General features: G+C 44.4%; 1 protein-coding gene across 1 annotated transcript in view; it reads right to left on the bottom strand.

The window, feature by feature from the left end:
• The window catches only part of EVC2 (EvC ciliary complex subunit 2), a 145,743-nt gene that overhangs the window by 100,272 nt on the left and 24,302 nt on the right, over positions 1-21,169 (bottom strand). Inside the window, exons 7-8 of the mRNA XM_007462462.1 lie at positions 17,896-17,949; positions 990-1,124 (exon numbers count right to left, since the gene is read on the bottom strand). Of these exons, the coding sequence (XP_007462524.1) occupies positions 990-1,124; positions 17,896-17,949 (189 nt within the window). The remainder of the gene's footprint in view (positions 1-989; positions 1,125-17,895; positions 17,950-21,169) is intronic.

Here is a 21,169-nt window from a genome sequence, read left to right as displayed (position 1 = left end):
CCAAGGAAATAACGTTACCCTTTGTCCTGGCCCCCTCACCCCCTTGTCCTCAACCAATGACCAATGGGATTTGATGGCTAAATACCCCAGCTCCTTCTCCCCTGAGGCTTTATCCCGGGTGGGATAAAGCCCCAGGTGCCCACAGTGGTAGCTTGACTGACTGCCTTCCCTTCCCGCCTCACTTCCCCACCCCCTACCATTACTTCCTGGGATCACTTCCCATATAAACTGTTTGCATTTGGATCCTAGTCTCAGGATGTGCTTCTGTGGGAACCCAGGCCAAGACAGGAAAACAGAGATTGAGGAGTTCACAGGTGGGGATAAATGCTGGGTGGGGTCCAAAAGCTAGTGCAGGAACCCAGAGAGAGAGTCCCTAACTTGGCCAGGAAGTGGCCAGGGATGACTTCCAAGGAGAGGCAAGGCCCGAGATGAGTCTTAAAGGATGCGTCAGAGTTCTGCTCATTGAAGAGCGGAGAGAGGATTATAAAAGCATCCAGGTGAGTGTGGAGAGCTCAGCAATCATTGGGTAGAGCTGGAAGTTGAGGTGTGAAGCTGGACCACAGGGGACTTTCTTTATAAGCTATGCTAAGGCATCTGGGCTTCACCCTGAGGTCAAACAAAGTAAGTCTTCAAAGACTTTTCAGAGGGAAGTGTAGACCAGGACCTGAGTCAGGGTGTGGCATGAATGCACAGCTGGCCATACAGGTGGGCCCTCAGTTATTCAGTCAGACTGCAGGGGTTCCCAATCCTGGTCGTTTGTTAGAATCATCCAGGGAGCTTTTAAAAACTACTAATGATTGGGCATGCCTCCCGGGACAAAGCAGTCAGAGTTTGTGCAGGAGGGCCTGGGTATGAGCATGCCTCACGGTTCCCTGGGGGTCCTGACATCAGTCCAGAGTTGAGACTGACTGAACTGAAGGATAAACTTCAACCTCACATCTACCACCAACCAACTACCCTCCAGGGAGAGGATGCACATGGACTCCCACCTGGTGTCTGGTAAGCATGCTTCCCTTCAAACACTGATATCGAACCATGAAGAAAAGCACAGCCCAGGTCAGCACCAGGGAGAGGATGAAGGCCACGAAGAACCCTGCTGCGTGGAGGCCGTGGTTTGGTAGAACCTATGGGGATAAGAGAGGGAGATTTGTTTGTGGCCACACTTTACATTTTTCAAGTCAGGTTACAACTGCGTTAAAGCAGAACAAGCAGAGAGTTAGTGAAACCGACCTGGGCTTAGACCGAGCTCTGCCACCCATTAGCTGGTTGCCTTGAGACCATTGCTGGACCTCTCTGGGCCCAAGTTAAATGGGGCAAGCACTTCAAGGAACTGAGCATGGAGGCTTGCACACAGTAGGACCAACCACCCCAAGCCTGGCACATCACAGGTGCTCAGGAATGTTAAATTCTCAAATCAAATATGTAACAAACCTAAGGCAGCACTAAGGATCTGTGAAATGTTTTGAGTCGGGCAGAATTCTGCAGAGGGCAGAGGAAGAATCCATGGTGCCCTCAACTTCCCTCAAAGCTGTCCGCTCCCCCCCGCCCTGGGAACACGTCCCATTAGGGGTGCAGCCCACTCTGGACTTCAGGATCACTCTGGAGGATGCACGTGCCTGGGGAGGCATCACACAGCAGGAGGCAGGCCAGCTGCCAGGCAGTCCAGTAAATGACCAGCCAGGGGGAGCTCGAGAGTTCACGTGAGCTTCATTTAATGTGCCCAGTGTACTCTCTCCTCAAAGGCTTCCTCCAGGCTCCAGTCACCGACATCCTGGGAACAGTGTGAATCCACTGATGGGCCAGAAGGGACTGGCACCAAATACCAACTGTGAGAAGCAGTAAGTTCTAGACACCCCACATTCCTCCCCTCCCTCCACCATTTCTTTGGGATCTAGAACGTGATGTCAAAGACAGCAGCAGCTGCCATCTTCCTAAGCACTCAGCATGGGGCAGGCTTGGGGCTAAGGCTGTGCTCCTACGTCGGAGCTCACATCAGAATCACCTGCAGGGTCTGTGGAAACAAATTGCTGGGCCCCTCCCTAGGGGATTCTGAGTCACTAGACCTGGGGCAGGAACCGAGAAGAGGCATTTCTAGGAAGCTCCCAGGGGAAGCTCCTACCCTTTGAGAACCCCTAGGCTAAGGGTTTCACAAGAATTAACTTCTTGAATTCTCCCAAAGACACTTTGAGCAAAATAAAAACAGCTCTGGTTTCAAATCCTACAGGCCTGGGGCATCCCTGGTGGTGCAGTGGATAGGAATCTGCCTGCCAATGCAGGGGACTCGGGTTCGAGCCCTGGTCTGGGAAGATCCCACATGCCGCGGAGCAACTAAGCCCGTGCACCACAACTACTGAGCCTGCACTCTACAGCCCGCGAGCCACAACTACTGCACCCACGTGCCACAACTACTCTAGCCAGCAGCCTAGAGCCTGTGCTCTGCAACAAGAGAGAAGCCACCGCAATGAGAAGCCCGCACACCGCAACGAAGAGTAGCCTCCGCTCGCTGCAACTAGAGAGAGCCCGCATGCAGCAACGAAGACCCAACACAGCCAAAAAAAAAACCTACAGGCCTGAATTACACTGCCTCCTCTATCGAAACAGCTCTATACTTTGGGCAAGTGACTTGACCTCTGGAAACCTCAGTTCTCTCATCTGTAACATGGGGATAAAAATACCTCACAGCATGAAGATTAAACAAAATAATAATGCAGAGGAGTTTGGTGTAAAGTTTGGCTTATCTATTTAGTCGACACATAGGTACTGGGTGTCCACTGTGTACCAGGCAATGTGCTAGAAGCTTAAGAAGATGCTGATGCGTTCTCCCCTTGTGTGATTACACTCTTCCTGTGGACACTGACCGGGGCTGACCCAGCCTACTTGCTTCTCACAGATAAAGGCTTGTAACAGCACAGAGAGTGAAGTTTGGGCTCTAGACTCAGACCACTGGGTGTGGGACCCATCTCTGCTACTTACTGGCCGTGTGGCATTGAGGCAAATCACTTCATCTCTCCTTGCCTTTGCTCTTCCCTTGTAAGACAGAGACAAGAGTCTTCCAAAGGTTGTACTGAGGATTAAACATGAGACATGAACAAAGTCCAATGAAGTCACTAGAAGAGGGCCTAACCCATGGCACCCACTGACTAAATGTGAGTGATTCTGGCCCTGCTTTCCTTTGTGGGTTGGGTGACCCAAGGCCACTCCACTGGTACAGAAAGGGAGATGCTACGTGGTGACCGTAACCCAGTCATTTCTTCAGAACGTGACCTCGAAAACAGGCCTGGACTAAAAGAGACTAAGATTTTTATGATACTTTCATCCTTTGGAGTGCTCTCACCAAAATGCCTATACTCAAAAATGAAAGGGAAAAAGTGTCTGTGTCCATAACAAGGGGCTTTAAAATGTTCACCCCTTTAACCTAGTGATTTCATATCCAGGATTCACTCCTCAGGAGATAATTCAAAAATAGGCATAAAAGCTTATACACAGGTTGGTTTGATCCAGAAATATGCATGAAGATTTATTTATATATAAGGCTGTTTTAAAGAACATTATATAAAATAACACAAATGGGACGTATCCTAAATGCTCCACGACACAAAGAATGGTTAAATATTTTAAGCTTCTATGAGTTATTCTATCCATAATGGCCAATCAGGCAGTCATTTTACAAGTTTTGAGAAGCAGAATAATGCATGTCTGCTAGGGAAAAAAAGGTGTTTAACAGAAGCCAAGCGTTTAAAAAGAGAAGCAAATATCCTGTGTGTCCTTCTGCATCCTCTTCTAACCCCACTTCCCAGAGGCAACTCTCTTAAATAGATACTGGTTTTAGTTGCTATGGTTTAGTGAACCAGAATGGTTAGTTAACCTAAATACTCTACAAATTATGCATACATCTTTATTTCTTGATATGTCAACATTACACATTACTTATGAATTCCTGCTATGACAGATGTGGATTTTAGCTCACGAATTTTTAACCCCCAAATTTTGAAGGATTGTTACCTACAAATAACCCTCCCTACACTTTCTCCCAATTTCAATGGTTATATTCAGTTAGCTACCTTTGTCTAACTTAAAAAAAATGAAACAGTTTTTATGGCATTAAATTTAGAGAATATTTCTTGTGTTCTTACTAAGAAAGAAAGAAGAAACTTGGTGAAACTAGTGCCCCATATTTGCTTCCACCTCTCCTTTCACCACTTCTGCCCTCCAGAATTTATTTTATACATACATGTATGTATGTATATTCTGCAACCACAATTAAGTCTTTGTGGTGGTTAATAAGTTAATTCTGAAAAATAAAAATAAAAAAATTTTAAAGGCAATATCATTATTATGACTAGACATATGTATTCACTGCATAATAAAGGAATTGAATGTAATCCTGTATAACTAAATATAAGCCCCTAAAAGCCACATATTTTTATTGCAGTGCCCTTTCTCACACTATCAATTTTCAAAATCATGCCATAGTTTTAGTTTGCTTCAACTTGGACCAATACTTGCTTGTGTAACTTTTTGTTTTTCCTGGGGTTTCTCACTGCTTTTCTTTTTTCTTCCTGGTATACACCCATTTCTTTAATGATATTAGCTGTTGCAGGGAGTCATCTTTTTTTTTTTTTTTGTGTTGTTTTTTTTTTTTTTTTTTTTTTTTTTTTTTTTCTTAAAATCATCACTCCCAGAGGTCTTTGACATTCTGACCTACTCAGGACTGGCTACTTTCTAGGCTTGCTGCACTGCTGTCATTAGAGCTCTCTTTACTGCTTTCTTGTTTTTTGGATTCCATTCCTCCCTCTTTCTTGTATTTTTTTTTTTCAGTTTGATAGAGTATTTTCCATATTTATGTGTTCTCAAGTAAATTGGTTTAGAAAATATTTTTATTTCTCACGTGTTAAAATATTGTTACTTTGTGTTCGTTTGATTGTTACCTTGGCTGAGACTATCACTCAAGGTCCAAAATCTTTTTCCCTCAGAATACTGAAGGAGCCACTCCACTATCTTTTAGCATAAGTGTGCCTGATGACCTCTTAGAAGGATCTTGCTTTCTAGGAGCTTCAAGTTCTGAATGTTTAACCATTTAAAAGGAGATTTTGAATGATTTTTTAAAATGGAGTAAAATACACATTACATAACATTTACCATTTTAATCATTTTTAAGTGTACAGTTGTGTTAAGTACGACCACGCTGTACAACCATCTCCACCATCCATCTCCAGAACTTTTCCATTTAGCAAAACTGAAACACTGTACCCATTAAACAACTCCCCATTCCCTCCTTCCTCAGCCCCTGGTGACCACCATTCTACTTTCTGTCTCTATAAATATGATTACTCTAGGGGCTTCATATTAGTAGAATCATACAGTATTTGTCTTTTTATGAGTTGCTTATTTCACTTAGCATAACACCCTCAAGCTTCATCTATGTTGTAGCGTATGTCAGAATTTCCTTTCTTTTTAAGGCTAATATTCCATTGTATGAATACACCACATCTGTTTATCCACTCACCCATTGATAGACACTTGGGTTGTTTCCATCTTTTAGCTCTTGTGAATAATGCTGTTATAAACATGAGTATACCAATCTTTTCAAGACCCTGCTTTCAATTCTTTTGGGGATATACCCAGGTGTGGAATTGCTGGGTCATATGATAATTCTATTTTTAATTCTTTAAGGAATGACCATACTGTCTTCCATAAAGGCTGCACATTTTTATTCCCATCAACAGTGCACAAGGGTTCCAATTATTCCACATTCTTGTCAACACTTGTTATTTTCTGTTTTTTTTTTTTTTAATAAAAGCCACATTAACAGGCATGAGGTGATTTGCATTTGTATATCCATTTGTATATCTTCTTTGGAGAAATGTCTATTCAAGTCCCTTGCCAATTTTTTAATCTGGTTGTTTGGTTATTATTGTTATTGAGTTGTAGGACATTAGGGACTGAATGTTTGTGTGTATTCCCAAAATTCATATGTTGAAATTCTAACTGCCCTTGTGATGGTATTAGGAGATGGGGCCTTTGGGAGGTAAATGGTGTCCTTATAAAGAGATAAATGGACCAGAGCTCTTTCTGCTCTCTGCCTAAGGCAGATTCAATGAGAAGATGACCATCTACAAACCAGGAAATGGGTTCTCACCAGATACCATATCTACTGGCGTATCTACTTTGACCTTAGACTTCCCAGCCTAAAGAACTGTGAGAAATAAATGTGGGTTGTATAAGCCATTCAGTATATGTCACTTTGTTATAGCAGCCCAGACTAAGACATAGGATTTCTTTATGTGGTATAGATATTAACCTTTTATCAGATAAATGAGTTGCAAATATTTTCACCCGTTCTGTGAGCTGCCCTTCACTCTGTTGATTGTGTCCTTTGGTGCACAGAAGTTGCTAATTTTGATGCAGTCCAATTTATCTGTTTTTTTTTCTTTTGTTACCTGTGCTCTTGGGTCATATCCAAGAAATCACTGCCAAATGCAATGTTATGAAGCTTTCCCACATGTTTGCTTCTAAGAGCGTTATAGTTTTAGGTCTTACATTTAAGTCTTTGATGCTCTATGAGTTAATTTTTGTACATGGTATAAGGTAGGGGTCCAACTTTATTTTGGACCCCAACTTTATTTTGGATATCCAGTTTCCCCAACATCATTTATTGAAATGACTATCCTTTCCCCACTGAATAGTCTTGGTACTCTTGTTGAAAATCATTTTATTATAGATGTGAGGGTTTCTTTTCCTGGGCTCTCTATTCTTTTCATTGGTCTGTATGTCTGTCTTCATGACATTACCACACTGCTTTGATTATTGCAGCTCTGTAGTAAGTTTTGAAATCAGGAAGTGTGAGACTTCTAACCTTGTTCTTTTCCAAGATTGTCTTGGCTATTTGGGTTCCTTTGAGATTTCATATGAATGTTAGGATGGGTTTTCTTTCTATTTCTACAAAAAAATGCCACTGGAATTTTGACAGAGATTGCACTGCATCTGTAGATCATAGCAATATGAAGTCTTCCAGTCTATGGACAAGGGATGATTTTCCACTTACTGGTCTTCTTTAATTTTCTCTCAGCAGTGTCTTGTAGCTTTCAGTGTACAAGTCTTTTACCTCTTGGTTAAGCTTATTCCTAAGTATTTTATTCCTTTTGATGCTACTGTAAATTAAATTGTTTTCTTAATTTCCTTTTTGGATTGTTCATTGTGTATGTATATAAAAGCAACTGACTTTTGTGTGCTGAATTTTTAGTAATATAAAAAATGTCTATATCCTAGTATAACATTTTAAAAGAAGACACAAAGCTGTATATACATAAAAATTCCAATTACATTAAAATAAAAATAATATATATGCACCCATATACATATGGAACCTATGAAGAAAATATTCCAGAATTTTGTTGAGCGTAATTACTTGATGAATTTTCTCTTTATGTTTCTGTGTTTTCTATAATGGGCATGTATTACTTGTATAATCAGGAGACAAAAAATGATAATAATGAATTCTAAAGGTAAGTTTGGTAGACTAGGAGATGCACCACCCAGATCTCCCTTCAAGGAAGGACTAGGTGTCCAGCTACGGGCAGTGTGGTCAGTAGACCTCCCACTTCATGGTCTAGATCAGCTGCAGAGAGCCACCTCACCTAGGTCATGCCGACATCTGGTAACAGAACAAGGCAGAGGCATAATGGCCAGCCATTTAGCCTGATGAGGGATGCTCAGACAGGTGACAACACTTGCCCCACAGCTCTCTGCCAGGTGAAGCTTTGTCAGCCTGGATCACACTTGACTTCTTTCTCTGCCCAAACCTGCTTCCTCCTCCTCCCCTTCACAGGTGATCTGATTGTGTTGGGGGAACCCCATGACCACCCCCAGGTTAGATGATTCACTAAGACTCATATATAATCACAAAGGACTCAGCATATAATCATTCTCACAGCTATGATTACAGTGAAAGGATACGAAGAAAATTCAGCAAAAGGAAAAGGCATGTGGGGCAAAGTCTGGGGAAACCAGGAGCAAGCTTCTAAGGTCGTCTCCCAGCGGAGCTACAAAGGGCACGCTTAATTCCTGCAGCAATGAGCATAAACGCTGTCCACCAGTGAAGCTCATTTGAGACTCGGTACCCAAGGTTTTTATTCGGGACTAGTCACTTAGGCACCCTCTGCCTGGCATGTACCAAAATCCCAGACTCCAGATGGAAATGAGGTGTTCAACATAAAATATATTCTTCATAAAAACAGTTTAGGTGGGTGAGCCACCCATAGTTCAGTAAATGGTGAGAATCATCCTGAAATCCAAGTTCCCAGATGCCAGCCAAGGGCTAACCTTGTAAGTAGGGCTTTCTAAGGATAGCAGTCTCAGGCCAGCTATGTCAACTTTTCTGCACACTGGTTACCATGTTATACCCCAATTCTGTCTTGGCATCTGCTTCCAGAGAAGCCAACCTGTGACAAGTTTAATTCAAAATGGTTGCAGGTCCCAATGTTCATTGCAGCACTATTTATAATAGTCAAGACATGGAAGCAACCTAAATATCCATCGACAGATGAATGGATGAAGAAGACGTGGTACATATATATACAATGGAATATTACTCAGCCATAAAAAAGAATGAAATAATGCCATTTGCAGCAACATGGATGGACCTAGAGATGATCATACTAAGTGAATTAAACCAGACAGAAAGACAAATATCATAAGATATCACTTATATGTGGAATCTAAAAAAATGATACAAATGAACTTATATACAAAATAGAAATAAACCCACAGACATAGGAAACAAACTCATGGTTACCAAAGGGGAAAGGTTGTGGGGAGGGATAAATTAAGAGTTTGGGATTAACATATATACACTACTATATGTAAAATAACCAACAAGATCCTACTGTGTAGCACAGGGAACTATACTCAATATGTTTTAATAACTTACAAGGGAAAAGAATATGAATAAGAATATATATATATATATATATGTATAACTGAATCACTTTTCTGTACACCTGGAACTTATGCAACACTGTAAATCAACTACACTTCAGTAAAAAAGTAGCTGCAGATTATGGGAACATTTAATGCATTATGTAGGAGCTGGAAGACAACTAACCCATTCCTCATTACTGTGGTCACAATGCACACTGTAGTTAAGGTTAAATTTTTCTGACAGACCAACAAGGCCAACCTGACCTTCCAAAGAGTCAAAGCCAAGTTAGGTTGGGAACAGGAGCTTCGGTCCAGACAATTACTGGAATCTGAATTAAAGTGTGTTGCCACATATGACTCGCCTATGATGAATCAGCCTCTGTCCATAGAGACTGTTATCAGAGGTGGTCAGGAAACCAATTCTGTTTCCAGACTCAAACATCCTGATTCTAAATCTTATATTTTCATTAGCACCAAATTGAAATGCAGGTTCTCCATTTGCACTGGAAATAGCCTTCTAAGCTCTGATTTGTGAACCTATCAGATAAGAAGAAAATCAATAAACTGGGTAACTATGAAAAGCAGTGCAAACAGGTTACATTAAAATACTGATGGAAAGGAGACAAAACATCTGTGTCTAAAGAGAACAAAAGGCTATAGATCAGCGATTTGTTTTCAAAGTTTGCTACTGACAGAAGGCAAACACTTTTAATTTTACAGCTTTAGGGAGAAGAATGGAGAGGTAAGGGAATGAATGACATTTGATCACCTGCAATATGCCACTCCCTGGGCTAGATGCACGTAGGGGGTTGAACTGTGTCCTCCAAAAAGCTATGCTGAAATCTTAACCCTCAGTACCTATGCGTGTGACCTCATTTGGAAATGAGGTCTTTGCACACATAGTCAAGTTAAGATGAGGTCATACTGAATTAGGGTGGGTCCTAAATCCGGTGACTGTATCCTTATAAGGAGAGGGAGATTTGGAGACAGACACACACAGAGAAAAGACGATGTGACCGTGGAGGCAGAGATTGGAGTGATGCAGCTACAACCAAGGAAGCATTTCCAGGAGCCACTTGAAGCTGGGAAGAAGCAAGGAAGGATTCTTCCCTAGAGTCTTCAAAGGGAGCATGACTCTGCCGACACCTTGATTTCAGTCTTCGAGCCTCCAGAACCGTGAGAGAATAAATTTCTGTTGTTCTAAGCTTTGTGATAATTTGTTGTGGCAGCCCTAGGAAACTGAAAAAGTGTGGTATTGCTTTATCTCATTCAATCTTCAGCAATCCTGCAGGGGATGTATTATTCCCATTCCACTGATAGATAAATGGAGATGCAAAGAGATCAGGTAGTTAATCAAAGTCCATAGTTAAAGAGGGACAGAGCTAGCTCTGCTTAATTCCAAAGTCTGTGTTCTCCCCGGTACATTACACTACTTGCCGTCCAGGGGGCTGTGTGGTTTTCTAAACACATTTTTAGTCTCAACCTCCCACACCGTGGTAGAAGTTACTTGTCTGATGGACGAGAACCAGAAACAGATATTGGGACAGAATTACAGGCAGGCAGCGTCTATGTACTAAAAAAATCAGGAACAAAACTAACTCATTCTCTCAAAGTCTCCCTCCCTTCCTCCCTTTCCTGCTTTAGGAAGTAGAACAGCCAAGACAAGCCACCTCACTCCTCCTCTTCCCACCTCCACCTTCTCTGAATCTCCACCTTGAGATCTTGCAATTCCTACTTTCCAATACCAGGTGATAAGCAAACCTAGGTGAAGACCATGTCCTTGAGGCCAGCCCACTCACAAGTCCCACTTTCTTCTTTTCAACCTGCTTCATTTACCTCTGTTACTAACTTAAGCTATAGGTCCTGATCCCCTGACCTGTCCTCAATGCCTCTATTCTTCAACTTCCTTCCTCCATATAAATGGCCAAAGAAGACTGAATCTCAAGATTTAGCTTTATGGGAAGGAAAATCCCCATAATCACTCATATCACCATCATCGTCATCATCATCATCATCACCCTCAACATCACCGTCACCACCATCACCATCATCATCACCATCATCGTCCTTACCATAGCATCACCATCCTCACCAGCAATACCATCATTATCACCATCATCACCACCATCATTATAGCTAATATGTATTGAGCAGATACTGAGTGCCAAGGATAGTTCCAAGTGCTTTACATGCTTTATCCATTCACTCCCCGTGGCAGTAGTATAAAGTGGGCACTGTTTTAACCCATATTTTACAGATTACAATGCCAAAGTATAAATAAGTTAAATAAAAGGCCCAAGGTCACAGAGCTAACAAGGAACAGACCCAGGATTCACACTCCACGGTCTAGGCAGTAGTCTTCAGACCGCAGCTGCCTCTCCAGGGCTCAAGCTCCAGCCTGGCCTTCTACCAGGAGCCCTGCCTTGAGTCATTAGGGGCTTGTGCCGCTGTGAACATTTTGATTCCCTCTCTGAGTATACAGCTCACTCTTTTGTGGTAAGTGACTAGCAGGTTAGAATTTTAGAATTCCTGAGTCTCTGGCCAAAAGCCTTCCCTTCAAAACTATGCTTAACTATCAACATCTTTATTGAACTTTCATCAGAGGCCAAGTAATTCCTTTTTAATCTTTAGAACAATGCTTTACATACAGAATTCACACTTCATGGGTGCAAAAACCAAGCTTTGCTATAATTCCATTTACCTGAAAATTTCTATTAAGTGGCTACATCACAATTACTGCCAGGTTTGACTCAATGTTTAGATGTGGTGGTAACCTTTCCTGACAAGGAAAGACAAGGAGGAAAGAGACCCAGGCCCTGCTCCAAGGAGCTCAGCATCCTATAGAGGAATGGCCAGGCACGCAGGCTGGGGTGACATGTGTGACTAGGGCAAGGAGAGAAGAGGGGCAGCCCCTAACCCAGCTCAAAGGACAAAGAAGACATTCCAAGAGGTGACCCGTGGGGAGAGGACAATGAACCAGGCCAGGAGGAGGGTGAGCCAGGCAGAGGGAACAACATGGGCAGGACTTGCAGATGGAAGAGACACAGCCCAGGTCCCAGAGGGCCTTCAAGAGAAGGTTAGGGATTTGTGACATCACCCTACAGGCTCAGGGGGCTCCCTGCAGGGTTTTAAGCCAGGAAGTAACATGGTCATATCAGTATTTTAGAAAGAGAAAGCCTGGAGGAGGGTGAACCCGGATGACGCAGCCAATGGAGAAATGATGAGAACCGGAAACAACGCTATGGGAAGCAGCAGAACATACTCGTAAAGACCATGGACTTGGGCCCTCATTGCGGGCTCAACTCTCAGCTCCTCCCCTACCACACTGTGGGACCCTGAGCCTTTCCCTCCCTGAGCTACAGTTTCCCCACCTGTAAAATGAGGGCAAAAATCTTGCAGACAAATTCCACTGATAATCATTGTAAGTACAGAATTTCAAAGAGCCTATCTACCTTAAACTTCATTATCTAAGAATAAAGAAGAAGAGGTGGCTCAGTGATCCCAGCTGTCTCACCCCCAGAGCCCGCACTAACTTTCCTTCTTGTCGCTGGGAAAGAATCCGTTATTACCACCACTTTAATCACATATTAGCTGGTAGCAGATTCCTCTGATGAGTTCCACCACTGCATTTATGAAGAGCAATGCCAGACAAAAAGATTTTCAAAAGAAATGCTTTAAGTGCTTAAAATCCAATAACAAGTTACAAGAGCATGAGGAAAAATTGTTTATACAATTTGACTTCAATTATGTAATAAATATATTTATAGACTTGGAGAAGGCAAGAAACTACCATGCTGGCAATGGTTATCTCTGGTGGTGGGGATATGAAGAAATGTTATCTTATTCTTCTAACTTTCTCCTTGTGTCTGTCTGTCTGTCTCTCTCTCTCTCTCTCTCTGTGTGTGTGTGTGTGTGTGTGTGTGTGTGTGTGTGTGGAAGGGTTGTTTGTTTAAAATGTCCATAATAGACATATTAAATCCCACCCCCTCCCCAAACCAGGAAATGTTTGAAGGGGAGGGCATGCAGAATGATTTCTCTGAAAGACATTTTAGGAGTAATTTAGTTGAAATCCTTCAACTGCTTGAAGGAGCACAGGAGTCAGTGACTTGCTGACCCTTGTCCCCCAGCCCTTGAGGGGCAGCTCTGAGGCCAGAGACTCTGATAACTCTGGCAAGAGCAGGAGCTTGAAGGTAACCATAAACAGAGACGATCCCACTCACTAACAGAGGTCTGTAAGTTACAATCCAGTGAATAAGGCTGGGACTACAGAACAAACCGCACAGCATGATTCCATTCCTCAATGTTGTATCGAGCTTCAGGACCTTGGCCAGTTCCCAAAGGCTCTCAGGACCTGAGTTTTTTTTCACTCTTACATGAGGAAGTAAAACTAGATAATCTTTAAAGTCTCCCCCTGGGCAAAAATTCTATTCTGATGTCAACAAAAATGTATTAGGTGCCAACCAGGGGAATAATCTCAGTGTCACAGAGTGACAAGGTTTACCAGATGTCCCAATGCCACTAGATCCCAGCAAGGGGTGCCACCAGCCTGCTTGGGGGATGTGAAGGAATCACAGAGGTGGAGAAATTTGGTCAGCGTCCTGCAGGATGTTTATGAGCTGCCAGAGGACAGGAAGGAAAGGATCAGCATGTGTAAAACCGGAGCGATGTGGAAAACACAGGAACCCCACGGCATAGGGAGATAGCAGAGGTCACCTTTCCTGATGGAGCTTGAATCCTGACTTAAGGGAATTGGGCTTTATCCAGCAGGCAATGGGGAGCCCCTCCAGAATAGAAAGTGAGCAGCCTGGTGTTTCAGGATGATGGGCTGGAGGGGAGCAGGACTGAACAGGCAGAAGGCTGGTAAGTCATCCAAAGAAAAAGTGACCCAGAGAAGGCAGACGTGATGATATGCGACTGCATGCTTCCAGCCCTCTGAGTTAAACCCAAAGCCACCTGATTTTGCCAGTGGAGTTACACGTTCCCTCCACTGTGCTCAAGGGCACACATTGTAAATCTTTGTGTTTGAGAAATCCTCATATCGTACATAGCTATCTACTGAGGCATTCTTTATCTTATTAATGAATAGGAGCTCTTTATAATATATTATAAAGACATTAATCCTTTTTAATGTATGCTACAAATATTTTCCCAAGTTTACCCCTTACCTTTTTTTAATACTCTTTTCAAATGTAAAGTTTTCAACTATTTTGTGTACTCAGACCCATGGTTTTGCCCCATGGTTTTTTTTCATAGCATATGAACCGATATTTACTCTTTAAAAATTGTTTTATCCATTTAGATTTAAATCTGTTGAGGAAATTCATCTTCATTTTCCTTCCAAAAGATCCTGTCAGTTGCCCCCCAAGTTTATGAATCAGACATTCTCTTTCCGTTGATTTGAAATATCATTTTATCATGTATACATATGTGTAGATATTCTATTTTGTTCCACTGGTCTGACTTTTTTTGCAGGACCTGAATACAGCATTAATATAGCTTTCTAATTTTTTATATCTGCTAATAGGGCAAATCCTCCTTTGTTACCCTTCATCTTGAAATTTTCTCATCTAGCTTTTTGTAAATTTATATTTCCAGGTGAAACTTTGATTGATTTGATCACATGCCTCCCCCACATTCCACTATTATTGTTATTATTCGAATTATACTCCAAATGAATTTGGGTGACATAACAATTGGTTTAAATGTCCCTCTCTTGGTTAGATTCAGATCCTTGCAGTGAAATATGGTGACCTGTTCTGGTGCCTGGCAGGGTGCCCAGCTTCACTACAAGAAGCTGGAGTGAAGTCCAGCTCAATCAGAACACCTCCACTCAACTACTATCCATAGGATAAACAAGGTCCTACTGTATAGCACTGGAAACTATACTCAATATCCTGTGATAAACTACAATGGAAAAGAATACGAAAAAGTATATACATATGTATAACTGAGTCACTCTGCTGTACAGCAGAAATTAACACAACATTGAAAATCAACTATACTCCAATACAATTTTTTAAAAAAGAACACCTGCACTCAATGTCCGGCACAGGGTGGAGTGATTCTTTTCCTCTCTATTTATCCAGGAGGCAGAAAGGGTAAGAAGGCTTCTTGGGGTCTTAGTTGACATCTATCAGTTTCACCCTCAGGAAATTAATAAGAAATTAAGGAGGTGATGGCGTCTCTTCCAAGTGTTGCAGTTCCCAGTTTACACAATGGGTTACTCAATGTCTTTGCTTTGTATTTTTTAACTGCTTGATAAAAATGTCAGAGGAGCTTATACCTCACTGCTGAGTTCCTCCTATTCATCACTGTCACACTTTCCTAGTATAACGACGTTATCTTTGCAGGTGCCCAAGTCAACCGTGCTAGAACACACGCTGCAGCTGGCAAGGGCTGAGCCTCCTCCTTACGTATACCTAAAAGATGCCAGGCACTGTGCTCGAGCCCAGTAAACCTTGGTTCACGTCCAACCGACAGTCAAACAGGCTTAACCTTGACGTCAGATCTTCAGATACATATTTTAGAAACCTCTCCTTCACCCTTAATTAACTCCTTCCTTTAAGATCCAAGTGAATTCTTACCTCCTCCAAGAGGCCTGCCATCCACCCAGCCCGCCCAGCCCACCCTTTCTCCCTTGTCAGTACCCCCCAGCACCTATGATCTGTATGTTGGGTCACAACCTCACAAGTTCAGTCACAGCTGATGTACATGGTTTGTTTGGCTTTTTGCCCTTGTTTAATGTCTGTTTGCCCTTGTTTAGTGTGGGGGAGGGATGGTGGGTGATGGTCGATCGGAACCTCCAGGCTGCCTCAGACTCCACTGCACCCTAGAATCTTGCGTGGGCCTGACTCACACACTTACAGCACCGGCGCAGCCCTCGTGGGAATTTAAGCTTGAGACCCTGATACATAACATTCTTTTCGCAATTAACACAGAACACTTGCACAGCAGTGTTATTTCCATGTGTAACAATACTGATGATGTTTATTGAGCGCTTACAGGATGCAAGGCACTGTGCTGAGTGCTTTGCCTGCATCAATCCGTTTACTTTGACGACCACCCTATGAAGCGGGTACTATTATTATTCTCATTTTACAGCCAGGATACTGAGGTTCAGGGAGGTAAGTAATGTGCCTAAGGTCACATACAATCCGTGGAAAAACAGGGATGCAAGTCGTGGCCTCTGGTGCAAGAGCCCGTTGTTCCCACAACACTCTAGGGCCATCACCTGCATATGTCTCATCTCCCCACTCGATAATGACCTCCTTGAACGTGGTCCACAGGCAGAGGTCACCTGGCCCAGGGGCCAGCGAGGCTGAAATCCAACCCATTGCTCCACTGCCAAGCCTTGTACCCATGGGTCTGCAGCCCAGGGGGACCACCTATGCCTGTTTCTCCTGAAGGCAATGAGCTGGAGACAGCCCTGAAGACCTGGGTATGGCTCGCCTCCATCCATGTGAGGAGGTCTGGGCCACGGAGAAAGGGCTCATCAATACCGACCTTTATTGCAATCATGCAGCATTGACAACAATCAGCTCAGTCACGGGATATTTACCTGTTGAGTGCCACCCACAATGTAAGGCACCATGCGGGATGCAGGAAGGAATCAGACATGGTGCCGCCCGGCAGGAACTGTCTGCACCTGTGTGCCTGACTCGGGTTTTGTGCCGGCCTCATGTGTGCAGGCATTCGGCTCACTAGGAGGCAGTGTGGCCGACTGCCCAGCAGCAGGGCTCTGGAGCCAAAGGGCCTGGGTTCATATCTTATTCTAACACTACCTGTGCAGAATGGCGTTCACACAGCAGGCCTGAGAATTCCATCCTCTGGGAGGCCTGCTCAAGGTGCTGGGCCTTGGCTGGTGTCTGGGAACTCAGGTTTCAGAGGGTTCCCACCATCTCCTGATAAGAGGGTCTCACAGGGCCTAAACAGTTGGGCAAAGAATGTGGTGTACACTGAATACATGCTGTCCTCCTGGGAGGTACCAGGCAGAGGGTGCCCCATGCCCAGCTCCCAGTACAAACCCTGGTACTGGGTCTCTAATGAGCTTCCCTGGTAGACAGCACTTCACATGTGCTGTCACAACTTGATGCCAGAGGAATTAAGCATGTCCTACGGGTCTCCACTGGGAGAGGACCCTGGAAGCCTGCACCTGGTGTCCTCCAGACCTTGCCTTGAGTCCCTGTTCCCTTTGCTGATTCTGCTTTGCATCCTTTCTCTGTCATAAATCAGCCGGAGTAAGACTATATGTGCGGTCCTGTGAGCCCTCCTAGGGAATCACTGCACCTGGGAGTGGTCTTGGGAACACTGACACCCTAGCCATGTGACTTTGGGCAAATGACTTGACCTAAGTGTGCCTCAGTTTCTCCATCTTTGAAATGGAGGTGATTTAAAATATAATCTATCCCCTCAGATTATGGTGAAGATGTCACAATTCAGCAAATGAAGACTGCTTAGGATGCCTGGCACCTAGTAGGTGCTTAAGAAATGTGGACCGTGGTTATATAGTGAATAAACACTTGATGAACATGTGAATGAGTGAATGCATGAGCTGTGGGTGATTGAATGATGAACAAAACTGGAGAAATGTTAATGGTGAACAGCAGAAGCAGGCCTGCAGGGCCCTGGGCAGCTCTGGGAAGACAAAACATGACCACCCACTAGCCGTGGGGTGAACACTGCAGGGCGGGTACCAGTCGGCTGATGGGTGGGTGAGGCCCCAGCCTGTCCAGGCAGTGACTGACCTGTCTTGCCCAGATGAAAGGGTCATCCAGGAAACTAGCCAGACAGCCTCAGGCCACACTGGGGGACCCCAGACTGCACAGAGCCCCCAGCCTTGGCTCGTGTCTGGGAGGCTAAGGCCAGCGGTAGGCCCCTACCCTTGGCTCTGAGGACAGCAAGAGACCACACACCAAAGACATAAAAAGACACACTGGGGGCATAAAGCGGGTGTCCAGGTCAAAGATTTTCTCCTACCGTTATCTTTTCTTCTATTGTTATGGTGAAAAGGGCTTTCAGCTGGGCTCTGTTCTAGAAAAAGAAAAAAGAAAGCACTTCAGTAAATAGGTTTTGACATCTGAGACATGGGGTAACATTTCATGTTTCCGACCCACCAGCCCACCATGCCTGGAACAACACTAGGCCCTTGACTTTGCGGGTGGAGGCTTGTGGAGGTCTTAACGTCCCTTTGAGGGAAAGGTCTATGAGACTGTGATGCCTCCTTCTCTCCTAGAGGCGTGTGTGAAATCCAAACACCAGTTTCCCTAATTGCCAGGGAAACCCAGGCAGTGTGTCCTGGTGGTGAAACACTTGGGGTTACGGTCAGGTCGGGCTGGGGTGAGGGATGACCCTGAAGCTTACCCACCCTGTGACCTGGAGCAGCCACTTTCACCCTCTGGGATCTAGTCTGTACCCTTCAGGAAGGGGGAGAGAATCACAGGCTCTGATGTCATTGCTCCAACTGTCAGCTCTCTTTCCAATGCCCCCAACACCCCTAAACCCCAACTCCCTATGTGTCTCCTCCCAATACCTTCTAATACTCCTCTGCTTAGAAAACGTAGGAAATGGAAAAATGAAGGGTGAGCGTTATGACTGCTATCTGTCCAGCCATGTGGTATCTGAGGAGACTCAACATGAGATCATACTTCTTCCTGGGGGTAGAGTCAGAATATCTTGCAACTGAAAGGCAGTGCAGGGTGGTCTGGAGAGAACCAGACTACCCCAGTTCATGCCTGGCTCTATCACTCTCCAGCACTCTGGTTTTGGACAAGTTATTGACCTCTCTGTGCCTCAGTTTCCTCATCTGTACAATGGGAATTATATTCAACTCGGAGGATTGCTGTGAGGATTAATTAGAAGAGTGCCTGGCACATAGGGAGGAGTGCTGTGAAAGTATTACTACTATTGGGTGTAGCAGGTGGTGATGGGTGGTTGTATCAATGTAGGTAACCTGGCCTGGAGACCTGGAGCCCGAAGTCCAGTGAGCTAGGCAACCCCTGTGTAATCCTATCACGGCCACTTGGAGGCTTTTTCCCTTGACCTGAGTGATGGTCCACCTGAGGTAGGAAACCTCCTGATCCATGCCCTACAGTTGTTACAGCAGCCACACTGGGAGCACTGGGGCATCCCAAATGCATCATGGGCCAGCAGGACAAGCTGATGGAGGCTTCCAAGGGAAGTCGAAATGCCACAAGCTTTCTTTTTCAGGAGGCAAATGGAAATTTTAAGAAACAAACAAATAAACAAACAAGTCTTTAAAGAAGAGACACCTATGAAGCAATCACTTGGCCCTTTCTGTTCCTGCGTTGTCTGTGCTTCGGAATATTCATGGTGCCCTGTGAGTTTCAGGGTCTCCTGAACTAGTGGGTTCAAAGGCCAGTTTCCTCTCTCTTCACTCCCTCTGGGTCCCTCCTCCCTGTGTTTCCTGACACTCAAAGTCTCAGCAGAAAGGGGCTGAAAGTGTACCTCATCTCTTTGCAAAAAATGAATCCTCAGCCCCGTGCCTACATAAACTTCAAGGCTTGAGAAACATGTTTTAGATCACAGCCTGAAGTCAGGAAACATGGACCACGTGAGATCCAGCGATGGTTTTATAAGGTGGGCAGCATGTTTATACAATAAATGGTAAGGAACTGGAGATGAATGTTCTAGATTTTCCCCTCTTTGACCTCCCTTCATCTAGGTCCTGTCTCATCTACCCTTGTATGAATTTGAGGTGCATGCGTGTATGTGTGCATATCCACGTGCACGTGTATGCATGTGTGTGTCCATGTGCATGTATGTGTGCACACGTGTGTCCATGTGCATGTGTGTACGTGTCCATATCCACGTGCACATGTGTGCACGTGCATGTGTGTACGTGTGCATATCCACGTGCACACGTGTGTATCCATGTTCACGTGTATGTGTGCATATCCGTGTGCACATGTGTGAATCCATGTACATGTGTGCACATCCACGTGCATGTGTGTGTATCCATGTGCATTATGTGTGCACATCTGTGTGTGTGTGTTTGAGAAAGTCGTTTCCAGATCTAAACATAATGCATTTCTGACAGTACCTACTTCATGCTGTGAGGATTAGTAAGTGGTAACTATTTTTATTACCCTCTCCACTGCTCTCATACCACGTGAAAATGTCAGAACTAGAAAAGATTGCGGGGAGTCTTCCCACCCCTCTCATTTCTCAGGTGGGAAAACTGAAACTCAGAGACACTGAACTGTTCTGAAAACACAGCGAGGACAGCGTTCCCACCTCTGAAATACCAGACACCAGCTCCATACTAACTTGAAGGATTTCAAGTTGGGCACCTGCATTTTTAAATAACTCCTTTATTCTCCCATTTGTAGTGTCAGCCTCTTTATGGCTGACAAGCAGAGTAGACCAATGTTCTCTTGGGGAGTTGTCGTAAGTCTCACTCAAACTTTGATCATGTTCAGCCCCAAATACACTGGACCTTCTTGCCATCCCGCAGGAAGGCCTAGGAGTCACCCAAAGAAACTCTGAAGTCCAAATGGGTGAACCGATTGGAGAATGAGGCATAGGAGCCGTTCACCATTAACAACACTTATCCACTCAGCAAACGCCGGCCTTCCACGGGCCTTTTCTAAGGCAGGGCCAGGAAGGGTGATGCTGACAGTCTAACGCAGGCAGGAACCTACAACACATGGCATCTCCAGGTGGGCAGGGGGACTCTCCGCTCTGTCTACAGAACTGCCCAGAGAGCACCTGAAGGCTTGGAAGGGGACGGAAAGAAACTGCAGGCCACATGCAAATATAAAATCACCTCTTTTATCCCCACAAGAGACTGGAGACTATAGAACAATCTCCCTTTTACTGATGAGAAACTAAAGGTTCAGAGAAGTTAAAAAAGAAAAAAACCACGCCTGCCTAAGAACCATTAGTTCACTGATCTATTCATTTGTTCACTCAACAAATATTTACTGAGCAACTAGTGTGGGTGGGGCTCTAGTTTTGACACTGAGAACACACCTGGGAATAGGGCCAGTGGGGTCCCTGGTCTCATGGAGTGACATTCTAGTGGCGGATGGGGGTTTACTGGGGAGATGGGGTTGACATGACACAGACAGGCACCAAGCAAAGCAACGGACAGGACCCGTCAGGGGGTGACAGCCAAGGAGGTCGCCCTGGGGTGAGAGGCCCCAGACCTCATGCCTCCTGCTGTCCCACCAGCCTCCTCAGGCTCTTCTGGGAGGTGAAGCCGCCCTGGCCTAACGTCCCCTCCCTACAC

Source organism: Lipotes vexillifer, unplaced genomic scaffold (assembly GCF_000442215.2).
Source record: "Lipotes vexillifer unplaced genomic scaffold, Lipotes_vexillifer_v1.1 scaffold1824, whole genome shotgun sequence".
Classification (NCBI taxonomy): domain Eukaryota; kingdom Metazoa; phylum Chordata; class Mammalia; order Artiodactyla; family Lipotidae; genus Lipotes; species Lipotes vexillifer.
The sequence above is the reverse complement of the archived record's forward strand: the minus strand, read 5'-3'. Positions and strand labels throughout refer to the sequence as shown.